At 41.5% G+C, this 23,001-nt stretch overlaps 1 protein-coding gene across 4 annotated transcripts in view; it reads left to right on the forward strand.

Annotated features, from left to right (window-relative positions):
• adarb1b (adenosine deaminase RNA specific B1b) overlaps positions 1 to 21,770 on the forward strand; it is a 160,047-nt gene extending 138,277 nt beyond the window's left edge. For 3 of the 4 annotated variants that reach the window (XM_061791418.1, XM_061791419.1, XM_061791416.1), the window contains 6 exons: positions 2,434 to 2,602; positions 2,720 to 2,871; positions 5,807 to 5,975; positions 15,147 to 15,328; positions 16,240 to 16,418; positions 16,866 to 21,770. In XM_061791418.1, the coding sequence (XP_061647402.1) occupies positions 2,434 to 2,602; positions 2,720 to 2,871; positions 5,807 to 5,975; positions 15,147 to 15,328; positions 16,240 to 16,418; positions 16,866 to 17,042 (1,028 nt within the window). In that variant the 3' untranslated portion in view covers positions 17,043 to 21,770. The remainder of the gene's footprint in view (positions 1 to 2,433; positions 2,603 to 2,719; positions 2,872 to 5,806; positions 5,976 to 15,146; positions 15,329 to 16,239; positions 16,419 to 16,865) is intronic. The other variant, XM_061791417.1, reaches the window with a different exon arrangement.
• The last annotated feature ends 1,231 nt before the right edge of the window (positions 21,771 to 23,001 follow it).

A 23,001-nucleotide genomic window follows, 5' to 3' on the forward strand; every position in this document is an offset into this window, starting at 1 on the left:
ATAATACTAAGAAACCACAGCCGGAGCTTAAAAACTCCACCGTGACACAGTAAAAAAAAGGGCATAAAAGGGATACAGATCTTCCATTCTGCTTGAGCTAACAGCCGAACAGGACAAAAAAAAAAAAAAAAAAAATAGACAGTGTCGTATTTGTTGCACTGATCTTTTGTATTTTCGCGTTAAGGTGCTACAGGTCGTGGCCCTGGTTGTGGTGCCAGTGGAACAGCGAAGCACACGTAACATCGGCGACAAGAGTTGATCCGCTAGTACATCTTGTATTAATTAGGAAACGCGCCTACATTTATCTAATTAGTTTACGGATGATAAAGTTAAATATATCAAGCGATGGCGCGATGTTAGGGATTATCTCACAACACAGAATGAACTAATTTAAAATTTAGCAATGGCCAATAAAAACAGAAAAATATTGTACCTAATGTTTTTCTGGAGGATGCGTTTGGGATTAGCCTTTGAAGTTGGTAATAGTGAAAAATGAAATGAAACAGACAGTGATTGTAGTCAGTTCTTTTCCAGAATGAGAGCGCTTAAAGAGGAGGATGCTATTCCTGTGGCACAGTTTGCACCAGGCATCAGGTGCAGGTGGAGATGGGCCTGGCTCAAATTGGAGACCTAAACAAAAAAGCAATGAAATGAGGCAAATTTAATTTTAATCCTAAATTTGTACATCAACATAGACTTGAGCGGTGTAAATAAATGTTTTCTGGGTGAATAATTTTTTTTAATTTTGCCTTATTGTACTCTTCAGAGTCTTCCAGATTACTTAATTTATGTTAAAATCAAAAACATTCTCTGCGGGAGCCCAGGGGATCCCCCCCAGACGCCTGTGTCACTACCGGTTTAGCGTGATTTTAAATTTCAGCGTTATAAATTAAGCTATTTTGTCTCGTAAAGGGCACCACGTCACTTTTTATACGTATAAAATTTAGGAGAAATTGACGACAAACCTTTAATCAGTCTCATAATCTGAAGGTTGCTACAGGAATTAGATGAGTTCTCGATAACCAGAGGTCTGTTGTCGAACCCACACACCCAAATGATACAGGTAGTGATTTTTTTAATAGAAAATTTACTGAGATCTAACGGGGGAATCTACAAGGCAACAATGGGGGGGGTAAGACAGACGAACATCTGCAAAGAAGGCTGAACTTGTGATGTGAGGGTGGAATATGAGCGGGTAGGGACCATACATATAGCTGGGGATGCCTGTTCTTGTTAATTTAAACACAAATATGCACTAATCTGTACTTTAGTAGACCGCAAATTGGACTCACATGCATTGTACACAATTTAGGCAGGCTGGTCATGGTACACAATTTAGGCAGGCTGGTCAATCTCCCGACTGTTTGGCTGGTCCGGTCCACACGGGGAACAGGTGGATTTGGCGGAAAGAGGAAAAAAAAAAAGAGCGTTCCTACGCAGGGCGGCGACGTGTGCCGCCCGCTTCCTTCCCAACGGTGCTTGCCCGTGAGCTGCCCGGGCACCCAAAAGGGGAGCTCGGAGCGCTGGCAGGGTCCCCTGCGGCGGGAAAGGGTCAGATGTGTCCTCGTCACCTCGTGGTGAGAGGTGGGGCTTCCTGGCTGAGCCAGTCTCCGGCAAGTTGGTCGAACGAGTGCCCTCAACAAAGGGGGCTCCGGCCTTTATGCCCATCCATAAAGGAAGTAGGATTTCCCCCCCCCCCCACCCCCTTCCTAGGAATGTTCGTGTATGTGGGTACCAGAATGTTTAAAATATTTAAATAGTATTTATACTTTACATATTTGAGACAAAGATTACAACAGTACACGTATTTACTTAAATCTAGAATTATAAAACCTTCTGCAGTAATTAACATTCATCAACATTGCCTTCTGAGAGAGGCGAAGAGGTTTGCGTTGGTGGCAGAGGAGAGGCTCTCACTTGACTCGTAGAGGCTTCAGGTTCACTCGGAGACTCTTCTGCTGGAGGCGCTGATGGTGTAGCTGGGGTTTTACCTTGGAGAAAAACATGGTGATGGGTAGTTGTTGTCTTTGTTTTTTCTTTTGCTTCAAAATTCCCCTGTACATGGACATAACCCCGTCTCTTATTACGCGGAGTTACCACACGTTTCGCTTCCTTATTGAAGCAGTTTTACGGATGTTTGCTTCCTCTTTCTTGATGTACCGCACTGTAGATTCATTCACGCGTGCCAGAGATTCAGAACTTCTGCCCTGTTTGATCATATCTAAAAGTTTCACTTTTTCGCTGATTGTCATCATCATCTTCTTCTTCCTCTTGGGTGTTCCGGAGGAAGCTTTCGCAGGGGCACAGTGCTTAGACGGCATTGTAAGGGCCTAACTAATCAAAAAAACACAGGGATAGGCATGTCTTTTTCCACTTGTTTCAGTAAAGAAATCGTAGAAAAACATTTGCCTTTGGTCGTGCTCTCTCTACCAGGAACGGATGTAAAGGAGGCGCAAGTGATCTGTGTTTCGACAGGAACTAAATGCATCAACGGTGAGTACATGAGCGACCGCGGCCTGGCCCTCAACGACTGCCATGCTGAGATAATCGCCCGACGCTCGCTCATGAGATACCTGTACATCCAGCTGGAGTTCTTCCTCAGGTCAGTGGACACGCTCACATTTTCCGTGTTATATCATCTTGTATGTGCATTTCAGCTATATTCAATGACATTACTGTTTTGACTTGATACATAATAGATGTTTGTCTCTCGCCGTAGCAGCAGCAAAGAAGAGCATCAGAAGTCGATATTCACGCATTGTGACAAAGGAGGCTACAAGTTAAAGGACAACATTCAGTTCCACCTCTACATCAGCACCTCACCCTGCGGAGACGCCAGAATCTTCTCCCCGCACGAGGCCGGCGTCGAAGGTAAAGCGCCATGACCAGCGCTGGCCGCTGTCATTAGGCTAAACCAGGAATGTTTTTAAAAATAACACCGATGGGCCAGGTCATTTGTTGTTGAGATGGGGGGCAATGTTAAAATGTGTATGTAGAATAGTATTTTAATAATATATTAATTATTTTAAAAATACAAATGTTACATGTATATGTAAAATGTGCGTTAGTGTAATAATCAATTAGATCTTTCTCATGTTTTAATTGTATTATGTATATTTAATTTAATTATAAATAACTAATTGTTAAATAAAATGAATTTTAAAAATACGTTCATGTAAAATAGTAGAAATAAATTAATTTTATTTTCATTAATTTACTCATAATTAAACAATTATTTAATGAACTATATGAGAATGACTAAATAAATGACTACATAATTTCATGTATATGTAAACTCGTTTATTTTCACTTTAAAATAATAACATTCATGTTTTAATTACTAAATCACTAACTAATTATCAATTTTCTGTACCGCTTATCCTCACAAGGGTCGCAGACGTGCTGGAGCCTATCCCAGCTATCTTGGGGCAAGAGGTGGGGTACACCCTGAACTGGTTGCCAGCCGATTGCAGGGCACATATAAACTAACAACCATTCACACTCAGATTCACACCTACGGGCAATTTAGTCTTCAATCAACCTACCACACATGTTTTTGGGATGTGGGAAGAAACCGGAGTGCCCGGACAAAACCCACGCAGGCACAGAAAGAACATGCAAACTCCAGTCAAGTGAGGCTGGGATTTGAACCCCAGTCCTCAGAACTGTGAGCCAGATGTGCTAACCAGTCGTCCACCGTGTCGCCCTAACTAATCATTTAATTAAAAAATATATTAATAAAACTGTTACACATATACTTCAATAATAAACAATGAACAACATCAAACAACATTCTCATGTTTGAATTTTATTATTTATAATTCATATAATTATTATTAACCAATTAGGCGGCATGGTGGACAACTGGTTAGCATGTGTGCCTCACAGTTCTGGGGACCCGGGTTCAAATCAGGCCTCGCATGTGTGGAGTTCGCATGTTTTCCCCGTGCCTGCGTGGGTTTTCTCCGGGTACTCCAGTTTCCTCCCACATCCCGAAAACATGCATGGTAGGTTGATTGAAGACTTTAAATTCCCTATAGGTGTGTAAGTGAGTGTGAATAGTAGTTTGTCTATGTGTGCCCTGCGATTGGATGTCGACCAGTACAGGGTGTACCCCGCATCTCGCCCAGAGTCAGCTGAGAGCGCCACCAGCACGCCCGCGACCCTAGTGAGGATAAACGGTATGGAAGATGGATGGATAGATGATTAACCAATTATTTAATTAAAAAATGTATTAGGAAAATTTTTAAGGATTTGTTTTTTTATCATTTACAATAATTAAATGAAACAATTATTTAATAAATAATGAATAAATTACATTTTTACTGGCTGTATGCGGGCCATACTTTGCCCAGCCGTGTGCTAAACTGACATGTTTATAATGCGGCCTCAGCTCAGTGGGCAACTTGAGCAAATTAAATCGCTGAGATTCCCTCTTCCGCTTGGTTCAATTTAATTAGAAATTTTCCGCAATGTCCTAATAGGGATCCGACACACTGAAAACGAGGCTTCATTAATTCGAGCTTTTGTTGGTCGCTGTGTGCGCGCCTATCAGTCTTTTCCCCAGCCAGCCGGCGCTCCGTCACTGTCTGACTGATTAACCTCCCTCGTGCTTGGTCAAAGTGTTTTCCTGCTGCGCGCGGCAGCCTGAACGGGAGAACAGCTACATTCAATTAGGCAATGAATAGACGCCATCTGAACCATTGATGATGAAATATTATTGTGACATGCCTATTTTTGTTTTCTTTTCACATCATTATTTCCTAATGTCCTTCAATTCCAAACTCAACAAGGGGGGGCTGTCAATCAGGAATACAGTATATGATCGTTCCCGTTGACGAGCCAGCTAACCACGAGTCAGTGGAAGTTGTCGTTTTCATGTGCAAGCAGATGTTTTCTAATTGGTTGTCAGTTTTCCACCATTAGTGCAGCTCAGTTCACCCTTAGCACTGTTGCTGCTATCACAAACCAATTGGTGCCGTTTCATGTCTTGTGACTGAGCTAATTTAATTGGACAGTTCATAGCTGTCAAGGAGATGCTTTCATTAAAAAAAAAAAAAAAAAAAAAAGGAATTTCTTTGCAAAAACAGCTTTTTGAAGAAGTTTGAATTATGAGATGTCTAATGAAACAGTATGAAAATATAATATATTTACCAAAATGATAATTATTTTCACGATATTGCTCAAAGAAATGTAAACACATTTTCTTGTATATTTTGCATTTTTTTCACACAATTGTAAGCAGCTGCAACCAAAATTAATTTTCATGTATGCAATTCCTGAACTGTGTGTGAGACATGGATCTCTTCTCTTATTGGTCACAAGCATGTAAACACAAAAGGTTTTCCGTTTGCCTAGCAGATGATACGTGAATAAAGCAACAACAAAGAAACAACTTATAATAAAGTGGAGAATCGAGCAGGATAGATGTCAGCAAATAGCTGAGCACATTTTAAAAGCATGACTCAACACATTATCCTCGAAGGAGGCGCTAGCGTGCTCAACTAAAGACGTCTCAAGTTAACCGTCTCATCTGTTTACATGCCACCTGTAGTTACATCACTGTGATGATTTTTGTGTAAGCTGGAATAACACCTTCATTTTGTTAGGCGCAGGTTCAGGCTTTATCAATGAATCGTAAACCTGGCTAAAGCCTGATCTCATGTACAAATTAGACTCGATTGAGAAGAACAAGCACATGGATTATTTTTTTTAAGTCTGCAGGCCAGAAGGAAAGAGGCAGTAGGTCTGTTCATTTCTTCTTTTAGCTTCCAACCTTTTCCCTCTTCTCGCTTTACATCTTCAGACCAAGGAGACAGACACCCCAATCGAAAAGCAAGGGGTCAGCTTCGGACCAAGATCGAATCCGGGGAGGGCACTATACCTGTGAGGTCCAGTAACACCATCCAAACCTGGGATGGGGTTCTCCAGGGAGAGAGGCTACTTACCATGTCTTGCAGCGACAAGATTGCCAGGTCATTTTCATTCTTGGTTCAAATTAAACGCTCTCATTCCTGTGTCAGGTAGAGGACAGGGTTATGTTGTAAAACAGAGGATCCCCTGTAAGGCTGCATGTCCATATTAGAGTTATATATTCTGTATTAAGGCGATGTGAGGCATATTAAAGCTACGTAAACTGTAACTTGAATGTTCATAGCACCAAAACAGTCCCTTTGAAAGCTATCGGTTGGCATAACAACTAGACACCTGGTATGTGGTCTCGAGGCTACAACACATAACAGTTCTTCCTTCTTTCCTTCTGAACCTAAGGTTCAGACAAAACAAATGTTTTTTGGTTTTTTTTCTTTTTTGCATACATCAGATTTCTGATTTTAATCGATTTTTTTTTCTTTCCTGACTTAGCCAGTCTAAGACGTTCCACTTTTTCCCCCCTGATGAACTTCTTTGTTGTGTTGGCAGTGTGTTTTGGGTTATTGTCTTGTTGCATGATGAAGCTTCTCCCGATTAGTTAGGATGCATTTTTCTGTAAATTGCAAGACAAAATGGTATTGTAGACTTCATGGGTTACATCATCAATAAAGACGAGTGAGCCCGTTCCAGAAGCAGCCATGCAAGCCCAAGCCGTGACATTACCTCCACCATGCTTCACAGATGAGCTTGTCTGTTTTGGATCATAAGCAGATCATTTCTTTCTCCATACTTTGGCCTTTCCATCACTTTGGTAGAGGTTAATCTTGGTCTCATCAGTCCATAAAACTTTGTTCCAAAACTTTTGTGGCTCATCTCTGTACTTCTTTCCAAAATCCAATCTGCCCGTCCGATTCTTTTTTCTGATGAGTGGTTTGCATCTTGTGGTATGGCCTGTATATTTCTTCACTCAAAGTCTTCTTCACAATCCAACTTGGAGGGACAGATGGTGGTAGACTTTGCAAAAAGGATGACAATGGCTGTAGTGAACACTTTCTTCCAGAAGAGGCAGGAACATAGGGTGTGACCTAGAAGAGCGGAGGTAGAAGCACGTTAGGTTGATTACATCTTGTGCAGACGATATAATCTGAAGATGGTTACTGACTGTATGGTAGTGGTAGGGGAGATTGTGGCTGGATAGCATAGGATGGTCATGTGTAAGATGACTCTGGGCAGCCGTGGCCCAATGGTTAAGATCATCGCCTGCCACAGTGGGGTTTAAGACCCCGACCGGATCATCCACCAACATCCCCCGGACTCACGGCTGTGTTGTCCTTCAGCAAGACACTGATACCCCGAACTGCTCCCTGGGCGCTTCAGCTGCCCCCTGCTCCAGTGTGTTCCACTAACAAATATGTGTGTTCACTGTGATGGGTAAAATGCAGAGAACTAATTTTGTGTGCATGCATGTTCATGAGAATAAAGATTATTCTTATTCTTATTATCTGGTGGTGGGTTGGAAGATTAAGAAGACAAAAGGCCGAGCAGAGAACCCTGTAGTGTAAGATGAGAAAGGAAGAGTGTTGTGCAGCTTTTCGAGAAAAGGTGAAACAGGCTGTCGGTGGACAGGAGGAGCTTCCAGAAGACTGGATCACTACAGCTAAGGAGATTAGAGAGACAGGCAGGAGAGTACTTGGTGTATCTTCTGGTAGGAAAGGGAAGAAATAGTCTTGCTGGGGTAACCTCTAAGTACAGGAAGTCATACAAGGAAAGAGTTGAGCTAAAAAGAAGTGGGAAACTGAGAGGACCGAGGAGAGGAGACAAGAATAGATGAAGATGCAACATAGGGCGAAGATGGAGGTGGCAAAGGCCAAACAAGAGGTGCCAGGTTGGACACTAAAGAAGGAGAGAGAGATCTATACTGGTTGGTCAGGTAGATGGATAGAGATGGGAAGAATGTGCAGGAGGTTAGTGTGATTAAGGATAGAGATGGAAATGTGTTGACTGTTACCAGTAGTCTGCTGGATGGATAGAAAGAATACTTTGAGGAGTCTATGAATGATGAAAATGAAAGAGGAGAGTAAAAGAGGCAGTCGGAGTCAGTCTCGTTGACGTGCGGCTACTCAGAAATGATGCCGGCTTTTACGAAAGCTCGAACAACAGTGCAAGCAGACACGTTAGCCCAAGCATCCACAATCCATTCACAAATTGTGGCCTAACTCGCCCGGCGCTACCTCCCAGTCTTAGTAAAGCTGTGTTCGCCATCTGTCATCCATCGCTTCCACGCGGCTAGCAACTTCACTTCGAACGCCCTGTTTACACCGATGTCCAGCGGTTGGAATTCGTTCGTCAAGACTCCCGGAATGATGGCAAGCTCCGAGTTATTGCCCTCAGTCGAATGGTGACTGTAGAGACGCTTCTCCCGGCTGTTCTTTGATCATTAATCCATTGCTCGAGTTGGTCTTCCAACTTGGGCTACCTCGCCTTGTTTCCGCGGAAACTCAGCTTCGTCTTCTTGACTTGGCGAAGCTCGTTTTCCTGCTTCCTTCACTTGCGAACCATGGATTCGTTGATCTTGAATTCTCTCGCGGCTTCTCGATTCCGATGTTCCTCCACGTAACTGATAGCTTGCAGTTTAAACTGTGCTTCGTAAGCGTGTCTCTTTGTAGGTGCCATTTTCGGGGGTCCTTAGCCAAACCGATGTTGTTTTGCACAATGCACATATCGGCGCTATATACCTACTGGGGGCGTGCCTTTAGCGTCCTCTGTCACGCGCACCCTTCCCCCTTTACGTCCACATGCTGTCCTCAGTCACGTCCACCTTTCCTCTATATAAGCAGCATGTAAGTAGGAAATGCTCCCAGTCAGTCAAGCGGAGCGCTCATTGAAGTCACACAACATTTACAGATTTTGGAACTCGGTGCACACATAAGTCGTGCCGTATTATAAGGCGCCCCGTCCATTTTGGAGAAAATTTAAGACTTTTAAGTGCGCCTTATGGTCGTGAAAATACGGTAAATGTCGTGTAGTGTTGCCAGTGAGTGTCCAAGTTACGGCAAGATTTTATGGCAGTAGTCTTGAGAGTGCAATCGTGAAAGACCAAATTTGTAGTCTGATCCAGGCATTATTTTCAGATATGTTCGTGACTAAACCAGTAACTGAATCATAATCAATTTATCTGTGCATTTTGTGCACACACACGTCGGGCATTCCTTGTCTGGCCAGGCCTCTAAATTATCCCAAGTCTGTCATTTTCTTCATGGGGTGTCAGGGACGACCACGTTGATGGACTGACCTGTCCTTCCCGTATATTCGCGTGCCCATCATAGCGTCTTTAGTCTGTGTCCGTGTTCAAGGCAACAGTGTGCCAGCCTCATGATGAGGGGATGCTGCGTGCTATCAAGCAAACAATAAAAGTTCTCCATAACTCTTCTCCACGAGCCTCCCTCCTCATCGTTCTTTGCCTTCCACGTTAGTAATACTTTGCATCAGTGCACCGAATGATTGGACGCCAAGTGTGCGCTTGATGAAGGACGTGTCTGCTGTGTTAGCGGCCTTTTGCACAACGTGACTGGGCAACGCTGTTACTCTTTCAGCTTGTCGGACTAGTGGTATCGATTTCACTTTTTTCTGTTGCCCTTGTCGAAAGTGGAGGGATCTAAGTCAGTGGAGGGTAAAACAAACTTGCAACACTGTGGTATTAAGAAAACAACACTTAAGTTAATGAGTAGCAATTGAGTAGTTCCTCAGATGACACAACGCCATTTGCAGTTGGGCGAAGAATCTCTTTTAAGTTCATCATACAGTGGTGCCTTGATTTACGAGTTACGAGTAATTTATTGCTTGGCCACACTTGTAACTCACAACACTCATATCTCAAGTCATCTTTTCCCATTGATCATCACGACTTCATACTTTAATGTGGTCGTGATGTTGAGCGTCTTGGCCACCAGAGAGTAATATAAAACAGACATGCATAATACACGAAGAGGTTTCACAACTAAGTGACTTAGAAAGCTGCATTCATTTTAGTCATTTTTCGCAGAGGATAAAGAATATATGCCTGTGACTATTGTTTTTGTATGTGCACCTGTGTTGCTGCACCGTTTGTGTTCAATATGCATTAGCCCCTTTTCCACCACCAAGCGCAGGAACTTTTGAGTTTCTGGTAGCAATAGGTTCCTGTGGCGCGTTTGGTTTGCGTTTCCTCCGCATCTCAAAGTTCAGAGTAGCTTAACCAATTGAGACTGATGACGTATTGTATGTAGGAGAGATTAGTGTTGCTCATTACTGACGCTCTTAAAAAAATACAATAATAATAAGAATTTTCAGCTAACTCAACCTTTTAAGTTAATGTATTATTTGATGCACTATATGGCCAAAAGTATTTGCTTACCCATCCAAATAATTGGAATAAAATGTTCCAATCACTTTTTTTTGTCTTTTCTTATTTTCTTTTGATGGCCACAGGTGTGTAAAATAAAGCACCTAGGCATGCAGACTGTTTTTACAAACATTTGTGAAAGAATGGGTTGCTCTCAGGAGCTCAGTGAATTCAAGCATGGAACTGTGATAGGATGCTACCTGTGCAATAATTGAACATATGAAATTTCCTCGCTCCTAAATATTACACGGTCGACTGTTGGCTGTATTATAAGAACGTGGAAGCGTTTGGGAATGACAGCAACAGAGTGGGGTCAGCGGATGCTGAGGCGCGTAGTGCGAAGAGGTTGCCAACTTTCTGCCGAGTCAATCGCTATAGATCTCCAAACTTTGTGTGGCCTTCAGATTAGCTCAAGAACAATGCACAGAGACCGTCATGGAATGCGTTTCCATGGCCGAGCAGCTGCATCCAAGCCCTACATCACTGCAAAGAGTCGGATGCAGTGGTGTAAAGCACTCCGCCACCGGACTCTATAGAGCAGTGGAATTGTGTTCTCTGGAGTGACGAATCACACCTCTCCATCTGGCAATCTGATGGACGAATCTGGGTTTGGTGTTTGTCAGGAGAACGGTACATATCTGACTGAATTGTTTAAAGTTTGGTGGATGGGGGATGATGGTGTGGGGTTGTTTTTCAGGAGCTGGGCTTGGCCCCTTAGTTCCAGTGAAAGGAACTCTGAATGCTCTAGCATACCAAGAGATTTTGGACAATTCCATGCTCCTAGCTTTGTGGGAACAGTTTGGCGCTCGCCCCTTCCTCTTCGAACATGACTGTGCACAAAGCAAGATGCATAAAGACATAGATGACAGAGTCTGGTGTGGATGACCTGGAGTGGCCTGCACAGAGTTCTAACTTCAACCCAATAAAACACATTTGGGATGAATTAGAGCGGAGACTGAGAGCCAGACCTTCTCTTCCAACATCAGAGTGTGACCTCACAGATGCGCTTCTGAAAGAATGGTCAAAAATACCCATGAACACACTCCTAAACCTTTTGGACAGCCTTCCCAGAACAGTTGAAGCTGTTATAGCCGACATCTTATTGAACCTTATTGATTGGGAATGGGCAACACGGTGGTCGACTGGTTAGAGTGTCTGCCTCACACACAGTTCTGTGGACCGTGTGTGTGGAGTTTGCATGTTCTCCCCGTGCCTGCGTGGGTTTTCTTTTTCTCTAGGCACTCGGGTTTCCTCCCACATCCCAAAAACATGCATGGTAGGTTAATTGAAGTCTCTAACTTACCCCTAGGTGTGGATGTGAGTGTGAATGGTTGTTTGTTTGTATACCCTGCGAGTGGCTGGCAACCTGTTCAGGGTGTACCCCGCCTCCTGCCCGATGATAGCTGGGATAGGCTCAAGCACTCCCGCGACCCTTGTGAGGATAAGCGGCTCAGAAAATGGATGGATGGATGGATGATTGGGAATGGGATGTCACTTAAGTTCATACACTATATTGCCTGTTCGTTCACCTGCCTCGACTCACATATGATCTGAAATGACATCCCCTTCTTAATCAATAGGGTTTTAATATGACATTGGTCCACCCTTTACCACTAAAACAGCTTTACTTCATGAAATGCTTTCCACAAGGTTTAGAAGTGTGTGTCGGGAATTTTTTTACCAGAAGCTTATTTGATAGGTCACACATTGATGTTTGACAAGAAGGCCTGGCTCTCTCAGTCTGCACTCTAATTCATCCAAAAGGTGTTCATCAGCTTGATGTCAGGACTTGATGTGCAGGTCAGTCAAGTTGATCCACACCCAATACGACCCCAATTCCAATGAAATTGGGACGTTGTGTTAAACATAAATAAAAACAGAATACAATGATTTGCAAATCATGTTCAACCTATATTTAATTGAATACACTACATAGACAAGATATTTAATGTTCAAACTGATAAACTTTATTGTTTTTAGCAAATAATCATTAACTTAGTATTTTATGGCTGCAACACATTCCAAAAAAGCAGGGACAGGGTCATGTTTACCACTGTTACACATCACCTTTTCTTTTAACAACTTTGGGAAACTGAGGACACTAATTGTTGAAGCTTTGTAGGTGGAATTCTTTCCCATTCTTGCTTGATGTACAGCTTCAGCTGTTCAACAGTCCGGAGTCTCCGTTGTCTTATTTTATGCTTCATTATGTGCCTGCAGGCAGCCCAGTCTAATACCCACACTCTTTTACTACGGACCCACGCTGTTGTAACGTGCAGATGTGTAAGTTACCCATGCCATTGGCACTGACACAGCCCTGTACCATCACAGATGCTGGCTTTTGAACTTTGCATCCATAACAGTCCGGATGATTCTTTTCCTCTTTGGCCCCGAGGACACGACATCCACTATTTCCAAAAACATGATTTGCAAATCATTGTATTCTGTTTTTATTTGTTTAACACAACGTCCCAACTTCATTGGGATTGGGGTTGTAGTTATTACCCCTACTATATAGGGGACAGAGCCATGTTCTTAAAACCGTGCAAGTAACTGTCATTTTTTTTTCCCCACACATTTTAGTCCACAGGCACGCACACACACTTTTCTCCCTCCAAGTGAGGTGGGAGTGTGATGCTTCACAGAGCATGTCAATGGGAAAATGACTAGGGAGCGATAGCTAATGATACAGCACAGAAATAAAGGAGAATTTGGCACACAAAAAAAGAAAGAAATTGGATCCCTCAGTAGGATTGTGTGTGGTACATTGCGTTAGCTTGTGGCATTATATCCTCATTTATCTTACATGCCTTGCCATTCAACAACCATCAACGGAATACATTTGTGTCTTCTCTCCACTTTATAACCTCAAACTTGACAACGGTCATAGAATTGGACAAAAAAAGTGTTCTCGCAGCCATTATGGTAGGCTCAAGTTTTGCTCTGTAATTAGAAGTGAACCCATTATTTTCTGTGAAAGCAGAAATGCGGTATTTCTTCACAATTTTAAACAGTTCCCAAATGTCTTAATAAAATGTCTCAAAAGTCCTTTAGTCAAAATACACACTGGATAAAGAATTACAGCAAATCAACCACTTGCTAATTTAATCACATACCCTACATAGAGATTTGATTGTATTTTCACTCATGGAGGAAGCACTTCATCACCAAGCCACCAAATGGCATTTTGTCTACTTGTGTAATGGATCACTGAATCACCAAACACAAACACCGCCCATCCCCATGTCAACAGCATGTGTACGTGCTGCTTATCAGAAGCGAACGCTGGTAACACCTTCGGCTGACACTTAGCTGTCAATACTGCAGCGCTGCTTAACGTTTGTCACTCCAGAGACCCAACTACAGAGATGCCTTGAGATACAAGTGTCCCAATTCACAAGTTTTTCAGGATACAAGTTGTTGTTAGGACAATTTATATATTTTTTTTTTACTTGCGAGCAAAAACCTGATAGGAGTGCTGTATGGTGGTGGTAGTGACTCAATTCCTTTCACATTAAAAAGCACATAGAATTACTGAATAGTTGTTCAAAAATGAGGCTTCGAGCTGTTTTTTGCCACTCCTAGTTGAGATTTACGGTCAAACTAAACATAAAACAAAGAGAAAGTTGTATGTTTAAAAAAAGCTACATAACTTTGCCTTAATAAAGCCTGTTTTGATAACAAACGATGTGAAATGCCTTATACGGGCTAACAAATAGTATCGGCATTACTGTGTTATACCCCTTTAGGCAATGGATATTTAAAAATAAACAGTGATGCAACACATGCAGCCAGTAGTGTTGGGGAGTAACAAATTACATGTAATGAGATTATGTAATGGGCACGGTGAACAACTGGTTAGCACATCTGCCTCACAGTTCTGAGGACCGGGGTGCAAATCCCGGCCAATAGGTTGATTGAAGACTCTACATTGCCCGTAGGTGTGAATGTGGGTGCGAATGGTTGTTTGTTTATATGTGCCCTACGATTGGCTGGCGACCAATTCCGGGTGTACCCCGCCTCTAACCCGAAGATAGCTGGGATAGGCTCCAGCACACCCGTGACCCTTGTAAGGATAAAGCGGTACAGAAAATGGATGGATAGTTACTTACTAAAATGCATAATTAAATTAGTTGCTTTTGAAAATTTCGATGATTGTAATTTTAGATACATTTAAAAAATAGGAGAAAAAGCTCAGACTATTACAGCTCACTTCCACCTTCTGAAGCAGATGCTTTTGATTGGCTCTCTGGTCATGTACCATTCTGCTATAGTCTCAAACATAACATGTTTTTTTCCAAATATAACCTTGAATCGCCATCTTGTTTTGCAATCGTTTAGTTTGTTTGAGATTTTGAAAAGGTTTCTATGGTTTGAATCCACTTTTTTCGAGAAAATATCCAAGAGTCCGTTTGATGCATTCATTCAAAATTAAGAAAAGTAATCAAAAGGTAGTCAAATCTAATTAGTTATACTACTTCGAAAGTAATTGTAGGTACACTGCTATTACATTTTCAACAGGGTAACTTGTAATTGTAAGCAGCTACATTACCAAAGTAATCTTCCTAACACTAGTAGCCAGACAATGTAACAATACTCACAGGCATATATGCTTCATCCGCTGGGAAAAATGACTTCCTGGTTCCTGATTCAGTTGTGAAACTCTCCTTTGTTGTTTGTCTCTGTCTCTATTATACTGCCCCCTGGTGGGCAATGCACAGACACCAGAAAGAGCAGCAAAAAAAATTAGCAAAATTGTTTAAAATAACTGTTTGAGTTTGTGCACAGTGGCTCCAATTGTTTGATGCAATTTCCTACTAAAAATCTATGCATTTGTATGAGCACTTGAACACCACAACCCCAAGTTGATATTGCCTGTGTTGCTGTTGTGCAGGTGGAACGTGGTGGGCATCCAGGGTTCCATGATGAGTTACTTCACAGAGCCCATCTACTTCTCCAGCATCATCCTCGGAAGCCTCTACCACGCCGACCACCTCTCTAGAGCCATGTACCAGCGCATCGCCGATATCGAGGACCTCCCCCAGCAGTTCACGCTCAACAGACCTCTGCTCAGCGGTGAGAAAAATGGATGGGACTTTTTTTCCAATGAGAAGCAATCCTGTGGCTGTATTCATATTTCATGGTTTTTGAGCACTCACCTTGTTAATGTTTGGTATTTAGACAGCTTCTGCATGAATCTCAAATAGACGGCTCCCCTGAGCTGACATTTACCTTGTTCTTCTGGAATTTGAACAACAAGTGCATATTGCGCAATACGTCAACCTTTACAATGGCTGTGTGGGCCAGGACTGCTGCTTTACATTTTTGTTTGAGCAATATTTTATGCCATAACAATTGAACACGGTTTGAATATTAACACAGTAAAAAGTGTACCTAACATTCATTTAAACATTGAAAATCACTGATGTAAGGGATGTGTTGGCATAACAACCAGACACCTGGGTATGTGCTTTTGTGGGTCTCAAGGCTGGAACGCAGGAAAGCTATGCGTACAAACTGACCTCGTAAATCTCGAGTTTGGAACAATACCAATATTGAAACATTAGAAAAGGAAAATCTATGCAATGAATACAAAAATGAAAACATTTTGTTATGGTACAGCCTGATTCCAAAATCGATTAAGTATAAATGTCGCCTCAAAATTATTAAGTAAAAACCTGTGAATATTTTCTGAATTAACTGAGAGCATCCGGAAAGTATTCACAGCAAGATTAGATTTTTACAAAAAAAAAAAAAAAAAAGGAAAAACTAATTGACTTTGTCTTTGAGTTTTTGTCAGTAGAATTGAGAGGAATAAAATAATTTCATCAATTTTGGATTAAGGCTGTAACATAACAATTGTATTTATTGTAAATAATACAATTCCTAGTACACCTGTGGAGAAGAGCTTGTGTGAACATTACCTATCTTAGTAGCGTGTGTTTTCTGTACTCATTGCTCCCCTCCCTGTTTGTTTGTTTTCCTAGGCATAAGCAACGCAGAGGCCAGACAGCCAGGCAAAGCACCCAACTTCAGCGTCAACTGGACTGTGGGCGACCAGGGCTTGGAGGTGATCAACGCCACCACCGGCAAGGACGACATGGGCCGAGCTTCACGCCTCTGCAAGCACGCCCTCTACAGCCGCTGGGTGCGCTTACACTCCAAGGTACCTGGCCGTCAAGAATTCACACAAAAATTAACACACGTCCTGACTAGGGAGGAAACAGATTTTACTGTACTGATAAATTCAGATGTGGTTGTGATTGCTGCCAAAGGTGCTTCAGCAAAATATTCAGCCAAGGGTGTGAATACTTATGTACTTATTATATTCAATAAAATTTGCACAACTTTTTTTTTTTTTTTTTTTTTTTTTTAAGAAAACTATAGCCAAATCATCTTTAGAATACATCTAACAGTAAAATTTGGTAAAAGTGAAGGGGCGTGAATACTTTCTGGTGGCACTGTATGTATTGTCCTATCTCAAGTGTTTCCCACAGGAACCGGAATCTACTGTACAGTACGATTGTTACCCAGCTACATTTTCATTCAGTTCCCCCCGTCCCATCCCCTCCCACCTCCACTGCTGACAATCTTCTGTCCTTCTCTCCATCAGCTGTCTTCCGTGTTGCGGATCAAGGTGCTCAAGCCAGGTTCCTACCACGACGCCAAGCAGGCTGCCGCCGAGTACCACTCGGCCAAGCAGGCGCTCATCAAGGCTTTCCACAAGGCCGGCCTGGGGGCTTGGGTCAAAAAGCCCATCGAGCAAGACCAGTTCACTCTGGGCTCCTGAGGCAGTGACTGGACCAAGGGATTCTGAACCTTCCCAGAGCCCCCCCTCCACCTCAGAGAGATAGACCCATGTTAGCAGCCCACCCACAGAAACCCCTCACCCGTGTGCCCCCCACCCTATATTTGCACGCACTTGCAGCTGTTAACTCGTGGAAATAAATGTGTATAGTTTCCTCCACCACCCCACCCCACAAAAAAACAAAAAAAACAAAACCTCATCAGGGTCACTCCTTACCGGATTCACCTCATGAAATTGCGTGCTTTTTATTTTTGCTTTTAACAGATGGTGGGCTTCCTCGTGAACTAAAACTGGGATCCATGATTTATGTTTTTTATGTCGTAGACAAAGAAAGTGTATGTTTCTGTTTTGTTTTAGAAAGTGTAGTTTATGTTGGGGCAATGCATGTAGTCAGATTAGCGTACCCGAGCGATGCACAGGCGGACGCCAATGACCCTAAAGATACAGAAAAGTTGTCATTTAAACATGCAATGTAGTGCTGGGCAATTAAATCTCATAGTAATTAGTAATGAAATGTGTTATTTGAATCTTAGATATTTGATGAGACATGCTCACTACTTTGTAGGAAACAAAGTGTAGATTCTGGGGGGGGGGGGGGGGGGGGGGGGTTGACAGTAATTCATGTGTACTTTTACATTCCTTATTGTTCGTGTTTGGCGTGAATGGATGTTGTTAGCTGCTCGCAGTCATTGTAGTCTTAGCCTGGGTCTTGGCTGGTGCTTTTTGGGAAGTTTGTTTCTGTCATCTTAAGCTGTGTTTGCATGGCGGACCCGCACAGCAGAACGGAACGCATGCAGAGAAGAGAGAAAGAAAAGAATGCGTGTGTGTGTGAATGCCAGCGTATTCTACACAGGCAGCTTTCAATCTGTGTCTATTTTCTACATTTCTGCTGTTAGTTGTTTGGGTTTACGGGGAGGGGGGAAAATCGCTTATGTTTTCTTAACGGTGGTCTTTTTGTAGATTATGGATTATACTAAAACAAAACAAAAAAAACTCTAGAGCCCAAGTGATACTGGATTTATTTTTTTGGGAAGGGGTGGGCAGAATACTGATGCAGATATTTGTTTAAAAAAAATAATAATAAACTGAGCACTATTGAGCTCTTGGCCGATATTTTTATGTACAAGGTACATATGTACTGTCAGTGAAATGTATTTAAAAAGTACTCACTATGCAAAATGGCCCGATATAGTGTTGTATTTATCGTATGCTAGTTATTTACGTGAGTCATTTTAAATGTTGTCACTTTGGAGTTCACACTAGAGTATTTAGTACAACAAAGCGTGAGGCGTTGTTAGTTCGAAAAGCGACACATTTGGGGGTTACCCCTCCGAATAGTAGAAAAATTCTCAAACCTCACCAACCCGAACCACTTCTCTACTTTGGAGAATTACATATGATTTCCTTCCAAATTCTTAAGTCATTTACAGCTAAATGAACTTTTTCAAGAGTTCAACAGCTGATTTGTTAAGATGGGCATACGTTATACGATTTTGACAAGAACTCATTGTTCCACTTTGGTCCTGTAGGTGTCAGTAACAAGTGTTTAAGATTTCTTTTTCTTTTTTTTTCTTTTTTTTTGGACAGACTGTGACCAAGTTTCAGATTTGCACAGTGTATGCCCAGCTTTAATAAAGGACGCTTAATGTCAGCTGTTAATTGTTATTTGGTGCAAATTAATACCTCCACGTGTTCGAAATCAATGTACCGGGGGGGTTATGCTACAGTGACAGTAAGGCCAGGTACACCCATGCCGATAATTCAGCCGATTTTAAGTCCGATTCCCCCTTCTGATCATAGCCAGGAAAGGCCTGATTATTGGATGTGTCTAAAAGATTATCCTGACCGATTATCCTGTGGTGTGGGGTGTGCTCAGAAAACAATCGGGGCTGACGATCGTAAACATCAGACATGTTTATTTTACGATTGCAAATCCTTGTGTGGTCAACACTGAGTTAGGCTGAGTCACGGCCTCTGCACGTTTGATGTGAATTTAATCGAGAGCCAAATAGGAAGTTAGCCTAGCTAATTCTGTTTCTTCTTCTACTACTACTATTTATTTTCCAGCAGTCTGGATGCCTTTCGGCACCATGCTGCCTCTCACAGATGAGTGGTGGTACTATGTGGTTTGGAGGAGGAGACATAGTTATGTGTATGGTGTGTTGTCGATCTTGAGTATGCAACACTTGGGATGAATCGACGAGTTGACTTTGCAACTCCGCATCAATTTAAAGGGTTAGAACGATTAAAAAGACAAGGAAAATAGTAGTTAGCTTAGCTGCTTCTATTTCTTCTTTGTATTGTCCGGTAGTATGGATACCCTGTGGCAACATGCTGCCCCTCATGGGTCATTCTTGGTACTGCAACGGACATCTGTTTTAGGTGAGGAGGCTTGCAATCAGTGGATTTATGGGTGTATGTGTGTAGGGGATGTACAGACTAGCTGACTCCACAATGACATTTTGAGAGCAATGTCGACTATAGGGACAGACCAATGTTTTTTTTGTTTTTGTTTTTTTTTTCAGAATAACATGGAGACCAATACTGTACTGATTATTAGTAGTCAAGGAGGCCAATAATCGATATTTGGAGCCAATATAAATTTCCAGTAAAAGGGATAATATTCGCATCAAAATTTTGAGTAATACCAGCTCCAAAACTTTGTTTTAATGCCTTCCAAAATTTCAATATAAATTGATTGTTAATCCTTCACTTATCTTTGTTTTAAGTTCAAACAAAAAGTGCAGGGAGTTCAACATTTCAATAAATGGTTCCTGAAGTTTACCCAGTTTTAAATTGATCAATTATTGGTTGTCCCATTTAAAAATAATACAATTAAATAAACACTGATGCCAGTATGTGTCGAAATGGCGAATATCGGCGCAGATAGTCAGCCTGGCCAATAATTGGTCTAGACCTACTCTTAACGCATTCTACACCACAGAATAATCGCTCAGGATGATCTGTTGCAGACATCCCATTATCGGGCCTTTGCTGACTTGGATTGGAAAGGCGAAATGGATTATCTGTATTTGTGTACCCAACTTAATCTGATCAATTCAAGTCAATATCTTGTGTGTCACGTCACAGTGATGTCAGTAGATGGTCGTCAGAGTCCACGTCGACACTACGGGTAAATGGTAGACGGTCGTAATTTGTAGTGATGTTATTCCAGCCCTTAACGTCTTTGTGATTTAGATGTAAATGAGGGAATCGTCCCCGGGAAATGAGGTGAATCGCCTTTCCCGCGCAGAAATATTCGCAAGTATGGGTATTCGCGCGTGTGTGTATCGTATGTGTGTGTGTGTGTGTGTGGGTGCTCAGGCTGCTTTAAGCATTCTCTGGAATCTTCACCAAAGATGATGTCCACTTGTGTGTGCCATCCAAAAATTGTTCCTTATTCATAATCTGCTCCTTTTACTTTGGGGGAAACCTGATTATCATGTCATTATGTTTGAATTTACAGTTAACCCCTGCTATTCATGGGAGATAAAGACCAAACGCTGCTGCAAATAATGAAAAATTGTGAATGCAAATCTGGCAAAAAGTCTCCGGAACTTCCACTGAGAAACATAGCTCCTGCCAACATACAAAGATGTTAGTCTCTCAGTGAAGCTGTAGCAATTAAACTACTTCCTTGACACCAACTACTACGATTAGCACGGACTTTGGCACCATCTTCTGGCATTATAGAAAGCACACAAACTGCAATAGTGTTTTTTTATTTGTTTGTTTTTGGGGTTTTTTTTGCGAAATGAAGTGAGTGAATAAACAGGGGTTCATTGTAATGTCATTTATTTTGAATACATCATTTGGGCTTCTTTTATGTATATTGTAACTCTCCAAGATTGCCAATGACCTAAAGATTTAGTAGGGTTTTTTTTAATACAAAAACATTTTAAAAAGACGAATTCTGTTCAGATCAGACCTTCCCACCCTTGAACCTCTTGTTTTTTTGTTTTTTTTTCTTCTTTTTTGCCTCACACCTCCCACTTGTCTTTGTAGCCGACCAAAACATATGCACTGTATATGTAAGACACCTCAGTATCTAGCGGCTGGCACGTGTGATGTCATATGTACTGTCCGTTACTCTTTCCCTGCAGTGTATCCGGTTGTTTGTGACGTTTTATGGAGAATTGATGTTTTCTCAAATATTGAGAATCTTCCAGAATTGAATGTAAAGTGTAAAAAAAAAAAAATTAAATTCAAAGATAGCAGAAGAGTGTAGGATCCTGGACCAAAGTGACATGCAATACACCCCCCCCCTTGTCTGCTGTGATGTCACTTTAATGCCCCCCCACACACACACACACACACACACAGACACTTGCTCTTCTGATCTCTCCACTGAGCTCTTTTGTATATAAGGACTGCCTGCTTGTAGTTGTCTTTTTCTTCTTTCGACTGCACTGAAGATGTCAACCGATGATGTCATGAAACCGTCCCTGTTTCAGGTTCGTCTGGGAGACGACTGCAGCAAGAACTGAACTGAATTCTCCTTGCAAATCCACATGTAAATTCACAATGACGCTCAGTGACCGCCCCCCCAATGTGTGAACCCCCCTCAGTCCTCCTGCCAACAAACTCTACAGTACCTTGCATGTATTTACCAACGTTGCACCTCGCATGATTAACTTTTAAAGGACTCGTGTAGAAAAAAAAAAAATAATGACAATAGAGGCAAAATGAATAAAAGGAGTTCTTAGTTTACTTTTGCATGTGTTGGAAGACTGCTTCTTTAAATGTGGTATGATGGCCTCCCACATTACAAAAAGAAAAGACAAATCAGAGTACCTTGTTTATTGTTGTTGTCCCCTTAGCAATAAAAGAGGGAGTTTTAAAAGAAATATACATTATAACAGGTTCGCAATAGAGAGCGTTTTTCTCTCGTGCAGGCAGCACTTGATTATTTACAAAGCTAATAATGGTAATGAGTTTGATTAAGGTATTGAAGAATAAGGTGGACAGCTGCACTGCATCACACTAAGATCTGTTACTGATTTTTCACTATACTGGCAAATAAATTAGGGTCAAACTACATTTGAAACGGCTCTTAGTTATCACGAAGTGTTCATTGATCAATCTGACCCGCTGCATATTAAGTCATCCAGAAAATAAAATATACGCTAATTTAAAAAAAATTACACATTTAAAAAATATATATATCTTATTTTTTTTATTTCAATTTAGAACTAACGGGTTGGTTTATTCAATTGATAACCTCAAAACTATGTTAAGGCATAATTTTTGATACAGCTCTTGTATTGGCTCTCAATACACTGTGTAGTTGGTCATGATAAAAGTCCAGAGAGTGTATATAAATTACATAATCCAAAATCGTGCACCCAGTAGCACTTTACAACCACTTTTTTAGGGTTAGAACATGCTGTTCATAATTTATCCATGGTGACCCCCAACAGAGCAACCCCCAAATTTTAATCAAATTAACTTTTAGATATGTGGAAGCCTCCACAGGAAATGAAGGAATCATAGATGGAAGCTTCAGTGTCGATATCACAGCAGATACGCCTTCAAATAAATAATACATCACAAAGTGAGCTTTGCCTCCAGCTCTTCATTAAACGCACAACTGTGATGAATGCTCAAGTTTCATCTTAATGAGGTATTATAACTTGTTTTTGAGATTTTATTACTGGTCATCAGTAAGTTTATCTTAAAATAAGAAATACCATAATGTTATAAGTGTAGTTGTCTTAATACACTAGTTTTAACACAAGGTGGGGGTTTTGAGCTTAGCTAAGTAGTATTGCCAATTCAAATTTTCCTCTTCTGACAGATACATTTGTACAAATGAAGTCATATATTTCTCATTTCATTCCTTTATTGCTCTTTTTTTATTTTGCAGTGTAGCCACTTAGTTGCAACGCCCTAGCTCGTCCCTTAGTCGCCACGATAACAAAAGCCCATTGGCCGTGTAGAA

Source organism: Phyllopteryx taeniolatus, chromosome 12, assembly GCF_024500385.1.
Source record: "Phyllopteryx taeniolatus isolate TA_2022b chromosome 12, UOR_Ptae_1.2, whole genome shotgun sequence".
NCBI lineage: Eukaryota > Metazoa > Chordata > Actinopteri > Syngnathiformes > Syngnathidae > Phyllopteryx > Phyllopteryx taeniolatus.